At 42.4% G+C, this 13,807-nt stretch overlaps 1 protein-coding gene across 5 annotated transcripts in view; it reads right to left on the bottom strand.

Annotated features, from left to right (window-relative positions):
- The window catches only part of zgc:172136 (uncharacterized protein LOC566376 homolog), a 128,450-nt gene that overhangs the window by 23,487 nt on the left and 91,156 nt on the right, over positions 1 to 13,807 (bottom strand). For all 5 annotated transcript variants that reach the window (XM_063056619.1, XM_063056623.1, XM_063056622.1 and 2 more), the window contains 4 exons: positions 6,140 to 6,205; positions 5,523 to 5,591; positions 4,172 to 4,346; positions 1,537 to 1,869 (listed from right to left, as the gene is read on the bottom strand). In XM_063056619.1, the coding sequence (XP_062912689.1) occupies positions 1,537 to 1,869; positions 4,172 to 4,346; positions 5,523 to 5,591; positions 6,140 to 6,205 (643 nt within the window). The remainder of the gene's footprint in view (positions 1 to 1,536; positions 1,870 to 4,171; positions 4,347 to 5,522; positions 5,592 to 6,139; positions 6,206 to 13,807) is intronic.

A 13,807-nucleotide genomic window follows, 5' to 3' on the forward strand; every position in this document is an offset into this window, starting at 1 on the left:
AGAAAATTTTGGTAAATTATCACCAAAGCCTCTCCTCTAACTTCTGCCATTTCTTTCAGTATCCTGGGATGTATTCCATCAGGACCAGGGGACTTGTCTATCTTCAGGCCCACAAGTTTGCTCAGCACTACCTCTTTAGTAATGGCTATTGTATCAAGGATGCCTCCCACTGCATCTGTAACATCTCTTTGGCATATTAGATGTGTCCTCCATGGTGAAGACTGACAAAAAATAGTCGTTCAAAGCCTCTTGCCATTTCCTCATTACCCAATATCAATTCTCCCTTCTCGTCCTCCAAGGAACCTATCTTCACTTTAGCCACCATTTTCCACTTCATATAATTATAAAAAAATTTAATATCTCTTTTTCTATTTTCTGCTAGTTTATTTTCATAATCTAGCTTCCCTATTTATTGCTCGCTTCGTGGTTCTTTGTTGCTTTTTAAAGTTTTCCCAATCTTCCAGTTTCCACTACTCTTGTATGCATGAGCTTTTAGTTTGATACCTTCCTTTATTTCCTTAGTTATCTCTGGCGGGCTCCTCCCACCCTTACTGTCCTTGCTTTTAACTGCTTTGGTTCAGCACTGTGAAAAATCTCTTTGAAAGTCTTCCACTGTTCCTCAACCGTCCCACCGTCCCACCATATAGCCTGTGTTCCCAGTCTACCCGATCCAACTCCTCCCTCATACCGTTGTAGTCTCCCTTGTTTAGGCATAATACACTGGTTTTAGATTGAACTATTGCACCCTCTATTTGTATGAGAAACTCAATCATACTATGACCACTCTTTCCAACAGCATCCCTCACTACAAGATCACTAATTTTACCTGTCTTATTCAACAGGACCAGATCTAAGAAACCATGTTCCTTTACAGATTCAGTAACATGCTGTTCAAGAAAGCTATCACCTATGCATTCCATGAAGTCCTCCTCAAGACTGCCTTGACCAACTTGATTAACCTAATCTATGTGCAAGTTGTAGTCCACCACAATAATTGCTGTTCCATTCTTACATGTCTCATGTATTTCTCGGTTTGTTGCTTGTGCCACTGTAATTTATTATTCAGTGGCCAATAAACAACTCCCACCAGTGATCCCCCCCCCTTACTATTCCTAATCTCAACCCAGATAGATTCAAAATTCTGCTCCTTAGATCTTATATAGTCTCACTATCGCCCTGATCTCATCCTTAATTAAGAGTGCTACCCCACCTCCCTTACCTTCCTGCCTATCCTTCTGTATTATCTGATGTCATTGGATATTTAATTCCCAATCCTCTCCACCCTGCAACTACGTTTCTGTAATAGCCACTAAATCATACCCCTTTATACTGATTTGTGCCACAAGTTCACTGACCTTGTTTCAAATACTACAGGCATTCAAATAAAGTGCCCTTACGCTCATTGTGCTTTTAAAATCTAATAATCTTTGTTTCTTTTGTACTTGACTTTTCTGCACTTCACCCTTACTTTTCTCTTTTTTAACTTATGCTTTTACTCTATCCACACTTTGCTGAACTTCTCACCAATGTCCTTACCATTATTCTCTGTTCGATATTTGTTGTTGCTCCCAATTCCTGATGTATGGGAGCTTCCACAGCTCATCATAGAACTACAGGATTGAGCCGTACTGTGCACAGCTTCACTGGACAATGGCTCATCCACTGCCATTTCTTCAGACATTCGGTATCTTGAATCTGCCTCAATTCCAGAGGTGTGTGAACTGCTGTGGCTGACCGTTGACTGACGAGAGGGACATTTGTTCCTTCCGCTTCCCTGGCTGCTCCCACTGCCATGGGAATGTGCATCTAGTCGTTCGAGATCCATCTCAAAGGTATCACTGATATACGATTCCCTGTAGCGCTTTTTATCTGTAGAGTGCACAAACCATATTTCCCCAAAAGAAATACACAATAAATTAGTTAGATTATTCACTGTCGCAGATGATTAAAAGAGTAAATTGACAAACTTTGGAGCTGATATGTCTAATACTGAACTGATCACTGAACACAACATAAGAACTCACTTTCAATGACCCTACAACTCATATTCTCAGTATTACTTACTTATTATTAATATGATTTTGCATTTTCACAGTTTATCTTCTTTTGCACATTGGTTGCTTGTCAGTTTTTCACTGATTCTATCGTATTTCTTTGTTCTACAGTGAATGCCTGCCAGAAAAATGAATCTCAAGGTTTTTATATGATGACATATACTACTTCGATAATAAATTTACTTTGAACTTTCATTCCATGCTTTGTAAGTGGGATTACTAAATGAAATAATGGGTTCTTTATTGCTCATTGACAGTTTATTTCTCTCCATTGATCACAGGTTCCCAACCTGGTGACCAAGGACCCCTCGGTTAATGGTAGGGGTCCACGACATAAAAAAAAGTTGAGAACCTCTGCCATAAATGCTGCCTGGCTGCTGAGTTCTTCCAGCACTCTGCGTGTGTTTTGTACTACTCAAGCTTTTGAAGTACAGTACTAGTTTCTTATGAAAACAAAATAAATACGCTATTATTGGCATTTGTATATTGGCTAGTTCATTGGAAATTGAAGAATTGTGTGAATTGGAAGTATTACAATCATGTTACAATCAGAGAAATATACAGAGCAATCGACACAATATGGTGGAGGAATTTAGCAAGTCAGGCAGCATCAATGGAGGGGAATAAATAGTCAATGTTTCAGGTGAGACCCTTCATCAGGGCCAGAAAGGAAGATGGCAGAAGCCAGAAAAAGAAGGTGGGGGGGAGGGGGGAGAAAGAGGGAAAGGAGATCAAAAGTTCAAAGTAAATATATTATCAAAGTACATATATGTCACCATATACAACCTAAAGATTCATTTTCTTGCGAGTATAATCAAAAATTCCATAATAGAATAATAACAATAGAATCAATGAAACATTGGCTGAAACAAGAAATGATTAACAGCAGTTTACAGTATATTCCTATCACGAGAAAGCAGCAGGAGCTCAGTCAATTAGGAACACTTGGTGTGGCACCATGCCATGAGATTGCAGCAGGAGCTCAGTCAATTAGGAACACTCAGTGTGGTCAGTAATGTACAACTGATGGTTTTTGTTTTGAGTTTATAATGAAGAGGCCGGCACTTTTTCATTCAGGTTCCCATTTTCAGTCCAAATCCCTGAGAGAAATCCAGTCTTACAAAGAACCATTTTGGTTGGACCTTTCTGTGGCTCTCTGCTTTTATTGCTGCATGCTGACCAGTCTGTCCTTGAAGCTGGCACTGTCCTTTGGATCTATGCCACGCAGGAAAACTGAATAGCGCAGAATTGGCAGCTGAGTGGCAGAGTTACTAGAGATGCTACCTCACAGCACCAGTGAGGTGGGTTCAGTCTTGACCTCTGGTGCTTTAAGTGCGGAGTTTTCATGTTCTCCCTGTGATTGCGTGGGTTTCCTCCCACAGCTCGTGTTAGTCGATTAACTGGCCATTGTAAATCACCCTACAGTATATGCATAAAAAGATAATAGCTAATGTGGGTTGGAGTAGAACATGGAAACATAGAACACTACATCGTACTACAGAGCCTTCTGTCCATAATGTTATGCTGAACTTCTATCCAATTCTAAGATCACTCTAACCCATTCCTCCTACACAGCCCGCAATTTTTCTACAATCTATGTGCCTATCAGAAAGTTACTTAAATGTCCCTAACAAATCTACCACCACCCGACACCCTAATCTCAGTGACCCTCTAACACTCTCATCTATACTTCCCTCCAGTAACCTTAGAATGATAAACTCAACAGATAGTACAGATGCTGGAAATCCAGAGCAATACACACAAATGCTGGAGAAACTCAATAGGTCAGGCAGCATCTATGGAAAAGAATAAATAATTGGCTTGAAACGCAGCTGTTTATTCCTCTCCAATAGGTGCTGTCTGACCCGCCCAGTACCTCTGGCATTTTCTGTGTGTTCACCTTAAAATTATGCCCCCTGTATTAGCCATTTTTGCCCTTGGAAAAAGATTCAGGATATCCACTCTATCTATGCCTCATTTCATCTTGTACACCTCTATAAGTCACCTCTCACATTTAAATGTTAAAAATTAACCTTTTTAAGTGAGAAGCGCTCTCTGCATTGTGAATCTTAATTTTGTGCTTCTCCACACACCTAATTCATCTGTTGTGTTCTCACCTTCTGTTTCTTCCATTTTCCGGATCTGTCTGAGCACAGGCTGAATGTTCATATAGAGCCGGTGACTATTGCTGAGGAGCTGCAGGAGATGCTTGGATCGGAACGGACAGCCTGTGTAATAGATCAACTTCCGAGCCGAGGGCAAACCATCCGGCTGGATCTCAAATTTCTTTCCCTGGAACAAAAAAGGTATCCAAGTGTTAACTCGTGTGCAAAGTCCTCTGAGATCCTGTTTTGTCTCTTTTAGTTACACCTATTCAATTTCACGTAGGGCAGCAGGGTAGTGTAGTGCTATTAAGAGTTAAACTAACCACTATAATTTTACGGTGAACACACACTGACACCTTGGTGCAAGCCTCAGGGTTTGATGGATTTTGATGGCCAGTAGTAATATTCACTTCTTGTTTAATACTTTACTGGTAGCCTTGGGCTTTCGTGGAAATTTCTTCCTTAGCAACTGGTTTGATCAAACCAACAGCAACCGCCTGTCTCATGTCACCAACAGCAAAACGACCAAGAGCTGGATATTCGGAAAAGCTCTCGACACACCTGGGCTTTGTTGGCATCTTGTGAACAATGGAGGATCGGGGTTCAATTATGGTCGCTGTCTGCAAGGTTGTTTCTACGTTCTCTCCATGATTGCTTTGGTTTCCTTTGGGCGCTCTGGTTTCATCCCACGTTCCAAAGACGAACAAGTTAGTAAGCGTTTGTAAGTTGTGGACATGCTATGTTGGCTATCACTCCACCTCTGCCCCTGGCTATCACTCCCTCTCTGGTCATCATTCTGCCCGTATCTCAAATGGATTCAGTCAGAAAACAGCTTTTATCTGTTAGAAAATGGTGGAAGGGGTGCCACAATAGAGTAGTGGTTTGCGCGATGCTACTACAGCTCAGGGCATCGGAGGTCAGAGTTCAATTCCGGCATCCTCTGTAAGCAAGTTTGTACATTCCCTCCCATGTGCCTGTGGGTTTCTGCCCACAGTCCAAAGACAATAGTCGGTTAATTAGTTATTGTAAATTGTCCTGTGATTAGTAGGGTTAAATCGGTGGGTTACTGGGTGGTGCGGCTCGAAGGGCTTGTTCCACACTGTACCTCTAAATTAAATAAATTAATGAAGTACACTACAGAATAACAAAACCATTTAAATAAGGGAGGAAAACATTGCAAATTTATAGTATACTCTTACCACAAAGGAAAAAGATTCCGGTATTTTTATTTTGCAAAGTGAAACACTTTGGAGTTATATCAAAAGAAACAGCACAATGCAGGGTATTCGCTCGAGAGCTATCTCCCTGTTTAAACCAGACTTGCAAGATTCCAGCACTGGTGATACTGCATTCCTACACCTACCAGAAAAGTTAGCTTGCCAATATTTGACCAGGGAAAGTCGTACAACAAATGTCGGACATTGTGAATCTCCTGTAAACACAGTACAAAGAGGAAGTATATAATAATAAGTAAATATTATGTCGCAACCACATCTACATTTATGATTTCTTTAACTTCTGGTAATTTCCCCCAGCCTACTACTATTCTGCACTCTGGCCTCTTACCTCTCCCCATCAACTGCCTATCACCTCCCACTGATGCCCCTCCTCCTGCCCTTTCTCCCATGACGTTCCTTCTTCTTCAGCCCCTTTACCTTTTCCACCTAACACCTCCCAGCTTCTGACTTCACCACCCCACCTGACTTCACCTATCTAGCTCGTCCTCCTTCCGCTCCCCCAACTTCTTATTCCTTATTTTGGCTTCTTCTCCTTTCCTTCCCAGTGCTGATAAAGAGTTTTGAAGCCCAAAACATGGATTCTTTATTCCTTTCCAGAGGAATGAAGAGTCCTTTTCAGAGCCTGCCCTGCTGGGTTCCTCCAGCATTTTCTATGTGTTACTCAAAATTTATAAAATTGATTATAAGATGATTTCTAGAAGCAGTTGCATACTCAGTATTAATCAACCCCATAAAATTTTACCTGATAGATATGCATGCCTTTCAAAGTGAGTCCAAGCACAACTGAGGGATGCTCTTCCTTTTTGTCCTGTAATACAATAAATTGTCAGCCTAAACCAATGCAAAATGGTATCTATCGTTTAAAGTAGTAAAACTGATTCATTGGCAAAATAATAAAACCGGCTACTATTCTCTGTAATTCTACTTGCCATGCTACAGGAAAGATGCAGAGACTTTAGAGAGGGTGCAGAGCAGCTCTACCAGGATGCTGCCTGGATTGGAGCGGATTAGTAATAAGGAGTGTTTGGACAAATTTGGATTGCTTTCTCTGTCAGAGTCCGTATGTAAAATTATCAGAGGCATAAATAATGTAGATAGGGCTTTTCCCCTAATGTACACAGAACATAGAATAGTACAGCACAGTACAGGCCCTTCGGCCCACAATGTTGTGCTGACCCTCAAACCCTGTCTCCCATATAACCCCCCACCTTAAATTCCTCCATATACCTGTCTAGTAGTGTCTTAAATTTCACTAGTGTATCTGCCTCCACCACTGACACAGGCAGTGCATTCCACGCACCAACCACTCTCTGAGTAAAAAACCTTACTCTAATATTCCCCTTGAACTTTCCACCCCTTACCTTAAAGCCAGGTCCTCCTGTATTGAGCAGTGGTGCCCTGGGGAAGAGGTGCTGGCTATCCACTCTATCTACTCCTCTTAATAGCTTGTATACTTCTATCATGTCTCCTCTCATCCTCTTTCTCTCCAAAGAGTAAAGCCCTAGCTCCTTTAATCTCTGATCATAATGCATACTCTCTAAACCAGGCAGCATCCTGGTAAATCTCCTCTGTACCCTTTCAAATGCTTCCACATCCTTCCTATAGTGAGGCAACCAGAACTGGACACAGTACTCCAAGTGTGGCCTAACCAGAATTTTATAGAGCTGCATCATTACCTCGTGACTCTTAAACTCTACCCCTCGACTTATGAAAGCTAACACCCCATTACCTTTCTTAACTACCCAATCTACCTGTGAGGCAACTTTCAGATCTGTGGACATGTACCCCCAGGTCCCTCTGCTCCTCCACACTACCATGTATCCTGCCATTTACTTTGTACTCTGCCTTGGAGTTTGTCCTTCCAAAGTATACCACCTCACACTTTTCCGGGTTGAACTCCATCTGCCACTTCTCAGCCCACTTCTGCATCCTATCAATGTCTCTCTGCAATCTTTGACAATCATCTAAACTATGTACAGCACCACCAACCTTTGTGTCATATGCAGACTTGCCAACCCACCCTTCTACCCCCACGTCCAGGTCATTAATAAAAATCACAAAAAGTAGAGGTCCCAGAACCGATCCTTGTGGGACACCACTAGTCACAACCCTCCAATCCGAATGTACTCCCTCCACCACGACCCTCTGCCTTCTACAGGCAAGCCAATTCTGAATCCACCTGGCCAAACTTCCCCAGTTCCCATGCCTTCTGACTTTCTGAATAAGCCTACCATGTGGAACCTTGTCATATGCTTTACTAAAATCCATATAGATCACATCCACTGCACTACCCTCATCTATATGCCTGGTCACTTCCTCAAAGAATTCTATCAGGCTTCTTAGACACAATCTGCCCTTCACAAAGCCATGCTGACTGTCCCTGATCAGACCATGATTCTCTAAATGCCCACAGATCCTATCTCTAAGAATCTTTTCCAACAGCTTTCCCACCACAGTCGTAAGGCTCACTGGTCTATAATTAGCTGGGCTATCCCATTTTTGAACAAGGGGACAACATTCACCTCCTTCTAATCCTCCGGTACCATTCCTGTGGACAACGAGGACATAAAGATCCCAGCCAGAGGCTCAGCAATCTCTTCCCTCGCCTCGTGGAGCAGCCTGGGGAATATTCCGTCAGGCCCTGTGGACTTATCCGTTCTAATGTATTTTAACAACTCCAGCACCTCCTCTCCCTTAATATCAACATGCTCCAGAACATCAACCTCACTCATATTGTCCTCACCGTCATCAAGTTCCCTTTCATTGATGAATACTGAAGAGAAGTATTCATTGAGGACCTCGCTCACTTCCACAGCCTCCAGGCACATCTTCCCACCTTTATCTCTAATTGGTCCTACCTTCACTCCTGTCATCTTTTTGTTCTTCACATAATTGAAGAATGCCTTGGGGTTTTCCTTTACCCTACTCTCCAAGGCCTTCTCATGCCCCCTTCTTGCTCTTCTCAGCCCCTTCTTAAGCTCCTTTCTTGCTACGCTATATTCCTCAATAGACCCATCTGATCCTTGCTTCCTAAACCTCATGTATGCTGCCACCTGACTAGATTTTCCACCTCACTTGTCACCCATGGTTCCTTCACCCTACCATTCTTTATCTTCCTCGCTGGGACAAATATATCCCTAACGTCATGCGAGAGATCCCTAAACATCGACACATGTCCATAGCACATTTCCCTGCAAAAACATCATCCCAATTCACACCCGCCAGCTCTAGCCTTATAGCCTCATAATTTGCCCTTCCCCAATTAAAAATTTTCCTGTCCTCTCTGAGCTTATCCTTTTCCATGATAATGCTAAAGGCCAGGGAGCGGTGGTCACTGTCCCCCAGATGCTCACCCACTGAGAGATCTGTGACCTGACCCGGTTTGTTACCTAGTACTAGATCTAGTATGGCATTCCCCCAGTCGGCCTGTCAACATACTATGACAGGAATCTGTCCTGGACACACTTAACAAACTCTGCCTCATCTAAACCCTTGGAACTAATCAGGTGTCAATCAATATTAGGGAAGTAAAAGTCAACCATGATAACAACCCTGTTATTTTCGCACCTTTCCAAAATCTGCTCCTCAGTATCTCTGCTGCTACCAGGGGGCCTATAGAATACTCCCAATAGAGTAACTGCTCCTGTCCTGTTCCTGACTTCTACCCATACTGACTCAAAAGAGGATTCTGCTACATTACCCACCCTTTCTGTAGCTGTAATAGTATCCCTGACCAGTAATGTCACCCCTCCTCCCCATTTTCCCCCCTCTGTATCCCTTTTAAGGCACTGAAATCCAGGAATATTGAGAATCCATTCCTGCCCTGGTGTCAGCCAAGTCTCTGTAATGGCCACTACATCAAAATTCCATGTATGTATCCAAGCTCTCAGTTCATCACCTTTGTTCCTTATGCTTCTTGCATTGAAGTACATGCACTTTAGCTTTTCTACCTTACTATCTTTACACCCTTTCTCTTTCCTCAAAGCCTCTCTATATGTTAGATCTGGCTTTACTCCGTGCACTTCTTTCACTGCTCTATTGCTCCGGGTCCCATCTCCCTTGCAAATTAGTTTAAACCCTCCCGAACCATGCGAGTACACCTACCTGCAAGGATATTGCTCCCCCTCGAGCTTAGGTGCAACCCATCCAATCTGTACAGGTCCCACCTTCCCCAGAAAAGATCCCAATGATCCAAAAATCTAAAACCCTACCCCCTGCATCAACTCCTCAGCCATGCATTCAACTGCCATCTCCTGCAATTCTTACCAACACTATCACGTAGCACTGGCAGAATCCTGAGAATGCCACCTTGAGGTCCTGTTCTTCAGCCTTCTGCCTAGTTCCTGAAACTCACACTTCAGGACCTCATCCCTCTTCCTGCCTATATCGTTGGTGCCAACATGTATCACGACTTCAGGTTGCTTTCCCTTTCATACCTGGATGTCGTAGATAGAGCTTTTCCCCTAGGATAGTAATGTCAGATACTAAGGGGCATACAGTAGGTTTAAAGTGAGAGGCCAAAGTTTAAAGGAGGCTTTCAGGAAATGTTTCTAAACACCGAGAATGGTACGTTGCTGGAATGTGTTGCCAGAGTGGTAGAAGTAGACACAATGGCAATATTTCAAAGGTATCTAGACAGGCACAGGAACAGGCAGGGAATGGGGAGATATGGACCACGTGCGGGCAAATAGAGTTAGTTTGGATTGACATGACAGTCAGTGAGACATGGTGGGCTGAATGGTAAAATGACTCTAAGCAACCTTGAATCTTTTCCTGTGCTGTACTATTCTAACTCCCAACATAAATTTATGCATCACATCAGTAAATTCCAGGAAATTGTTGCTAATCATATACACGTAGGGAAAATAAAATAATTCCATGACACACAAGTTTTTGTAATATGTCATCATTCTCAAACCTACAGAAATTAATTTGATAGAAATTCTGTTTACATTGTGTAGAAGGTATGGTAAACCAACTTTGCTTTTGCCTTGGGAAAGACTCTTAGCTGCACCCAAGTGTGGTCACGTTACTGTTGATATTGAAATATTGGGATTTATCTATCTATCTATGTACTTACTCACTCACTTACAGATAAAGCATAGAATAGGGGAATGAGTCACACCACCCATCAAGCCACTTAGGCTAATCACAGGACAATTTACAATGACAAATTAACTGGTCCGTCTTTGGACTGTGAGGGGAAACCACAGCATCCAGAGGAAACCTATGCGGTCACGGGGAGAACGTAAAAATTCCTTACAATCAGTGCCAGAAATGAACTCTGAATGCTTATGCCCCATGCTGTCATACTGTAATGAGCACTTCATTACCGTAGTGTCCCCATGCTGAATAATATATGGTATAGGTGGTTCTGTAATGCATAATCATTTTCCCAATAAACCTCATGAAAGTCACAATAAATCAGAACATTCTGCAGTTGCCTTTGAAGCACACAGTTCAATGGGTTTTTCACAATCTCAATTGTGCTGTAACCAGTGGGGCTTATGTAATGCAAGTAATATTTCTTAATCCATCAATCACATTATAACCAACTCACATTGTTGAAACACGTGTTAGAGCAGAACACCAGTCCAACCAGCCACGTGCCCATCTAGATCTGTCATAACCTTTATGGTGTATAGTTGTTTCCAATTGAATCCCAAATAATGAATGCCAATAATGAGCCAAAATGATTTAAAAAAAGACAATTCTGGGAAGGCATCTATAGAGAGAGAAACAATGTAGATCTTTCACTTGAACTACTGCTGAATTGTGCAGGATTTTCTGTTGTGACTTGGGGTTTCATCCAGTTTTTAATAATAGTACACAGAACAGGACAGGCATTTTGACCTACAATATGCCAAATTTCAAACCTAGTCTAAGATTAGCCTACCCTTCCCTGCCCCAGAGCCTTCTATTTTTCTTTCATTTATTTTCAACCATTACTTAACCTTCCTCAGTTCTTTTCTTTAGCCATCAGGCTATTTTTAAACTTGAATTTTTTCTCAAGCTCAGTTCCGCCAATCCCAGACCTATATACCTATACATATCCACCTGTGTGCATAGACATATATACTGGTCCTATATACCTAAACATTCCCACCAGTGTGTATAGACCACAAGACCATAAGACAAAGGAGCAGAAGTTGGCCATTCGGCCCATCGAGTCTGCTCTGCCATTTTATCATGAGCTGATTCATTCTCCCATTTAGTCCCACTCCCCCGCCTTCACACCATAACCTTTGATGCCCTGGCTACTCAGATACCTATCAATCTCCGCCTTAAATACACCCAATGACTTGGCCTCCACTGCCACACGTGGCAACAAATTCCATAGATTCACCACCCTCTGGCTAAAAAAATTTCTTCGCATCTCTGTTCTGAATGGGCGCCCTTCAATCCTTGTCATGCTCTCTCATACTAGACTCCCCCATCATGGGAAACAATTTTGCCACACCCACTCTGTCCATGCCTTTCAACATTCGAAATGTTTCTATGAGGTCTCCCCTCATTCTTCTAAACTCCAAGGAATACAGTCCAAGAGCGGACAAACGTTCCTCATATGTTAACCCTCTCATTCCTGGAATCATTCTCGTGAATCTTCTCTGTAGCCTCTTCAAGGTCAGCACATCCTTTCTTAAATAAGGAGCCCAAAACTGCCCACAGTACTCCAAGTGAGGTCTCACAAATGCCTTATAGAGCCTCAACATCACATCCTTGCTCCTATACTCTATTCCTCTAGAAATGAATACCAACATTGCATTCGCCTTCTTCACCACCAACTCAACCTGGAGGTTAACCTTAAGGGTATCCTGTACGAGGACTCCCAAGTCCCATTGCATCTCAGAACTTTGAATTCTTTCCCCATTTAAATAATAGTCTGCCCATTTATTTCTTCTGCCAAAGTGCATAACCATACACTTTCCAACATTATATTTCATTTGCCACTACTTTGCCCATTCTTCCAATCTGTCCAAGTCTCTTTGCAGACTCTCCATTTCCTCAGCACTACCGGCCCCTCCACCTATCTTTGTATCATCAGCAAACTTAGCCACAAAGCTATCTATTCCATAATCCAAATAGTTGATGTATAACGTAAAAAGAAGCGGCCCCAACACAGACCCCTGTGGAACACCACTGGTAACTGGCAGCCAACCAGAATAGGATCCCTTTATTCCCCTCTGTTTCCTGCCAATAAGCCAATGCCCTATCCACCTATGTAACTTTCCCGTAATTTCATGGGCTCTTATCTTGTTAAGCAGCCTCATGTGTGGCACCTTGTCAACGGCCTTCTGAAAATCCAAACATAGAACATCCACTGCATCTCCCTTGTCTAGCCTACTTGTAATTTCCTCAAAAAATTGTAATAGGTTTGTCAGGCAGGATTTTCCTTTAAGGAAACCATGCTGAGTTCTGCCTATCTTGTCATATGCCTCCAGGTACTCCATAATCTCATCCTTGACAATCGACTCCAAAGACTTCCCAACCACCGATGTCAAGCTAACAGGTCTATAATTTCCTTTTTGCTTCCTTGCCCCCTTCTTAAATAGCAGAGTGACATTTGCAATCTTCCAGTCTTCCGGAACCATGCCAGAATCTATCGACTTTTGAAAGATCATTGCTAATGCCTCCGCAATCTCCATAGCTACTTCCTTCAGAACACGAGGGTGCATTCCATCTTGTCCGGGAGATTTATCTACCCTTAGGCTATTCAGCTTCCTGAGTACTTTCTCTGTCGTAATTGTGACTGTGCACACTTCTCTTCCCTGCCACCCTTGAGTGTCCGGTATACTGCTGATGTCTTCCTCAGTGAAGACTGATGCAAAATACTTGTTCAGTTCCTCTGCCATCTCCTTATCTCCCATTACAATTTCTCCAGCATCATTTTCTATCGGTCCTATATCTACCCTCACCTGTCTTTTACTCTTTATATATTTGAAAAAGCTTTGAGCATCCTATTTGATATTACTTGCTAGTTTCCTTTCATAGTTCATCTTTTCCCTCTTAATGACCTTCTTAGTTTCCTTTTGTAAGCTTTTAAAAACTTCCCAGTCCTCTGTCTTCCCACTAATTTTTGCTTCCTTGTATGCCCTCTCCTTTGCTTTAACTTTGGCTTTAACTTCTCTTGTCAGCCACGGTTGCACTCTTTTTCCATTCAAAAATTTCTTCTTTTTTGGAATGTAACTGTCTTGCACTTTCCTCACTTCTCGCATAAACTCCAGCCACTGCTGCTCTGCCGTTCTTCCTGCTAGTGTCCCTTTCCAGTCAACTTTGGCCAGTTCCTCTCTCATGCCACTGTAATTTCCTTTACTCCACTGAAATACTGACACATCGGATTTCGGCTTCTCTTTTTCAAATTTCACAGTGAACTCAATCATGTTATGATCACTGTCTCCTAAGGGTTCCT

Source organism: Mobula hypostoma, chromosome 8 (assembly GCF_963921235.1).
Source record: "Mobula hypostoma chromosome 8, sMobHyp1.1, whole genome shotgun sequence".
Classification (NCBI taxonomy): domain Eukaryota; kingdom Metazoa; phylum Chordata; class Chondrichthyes; order Myliobatiformes; family Myliobatidae; genus Mobula; species Mobula hypostoma.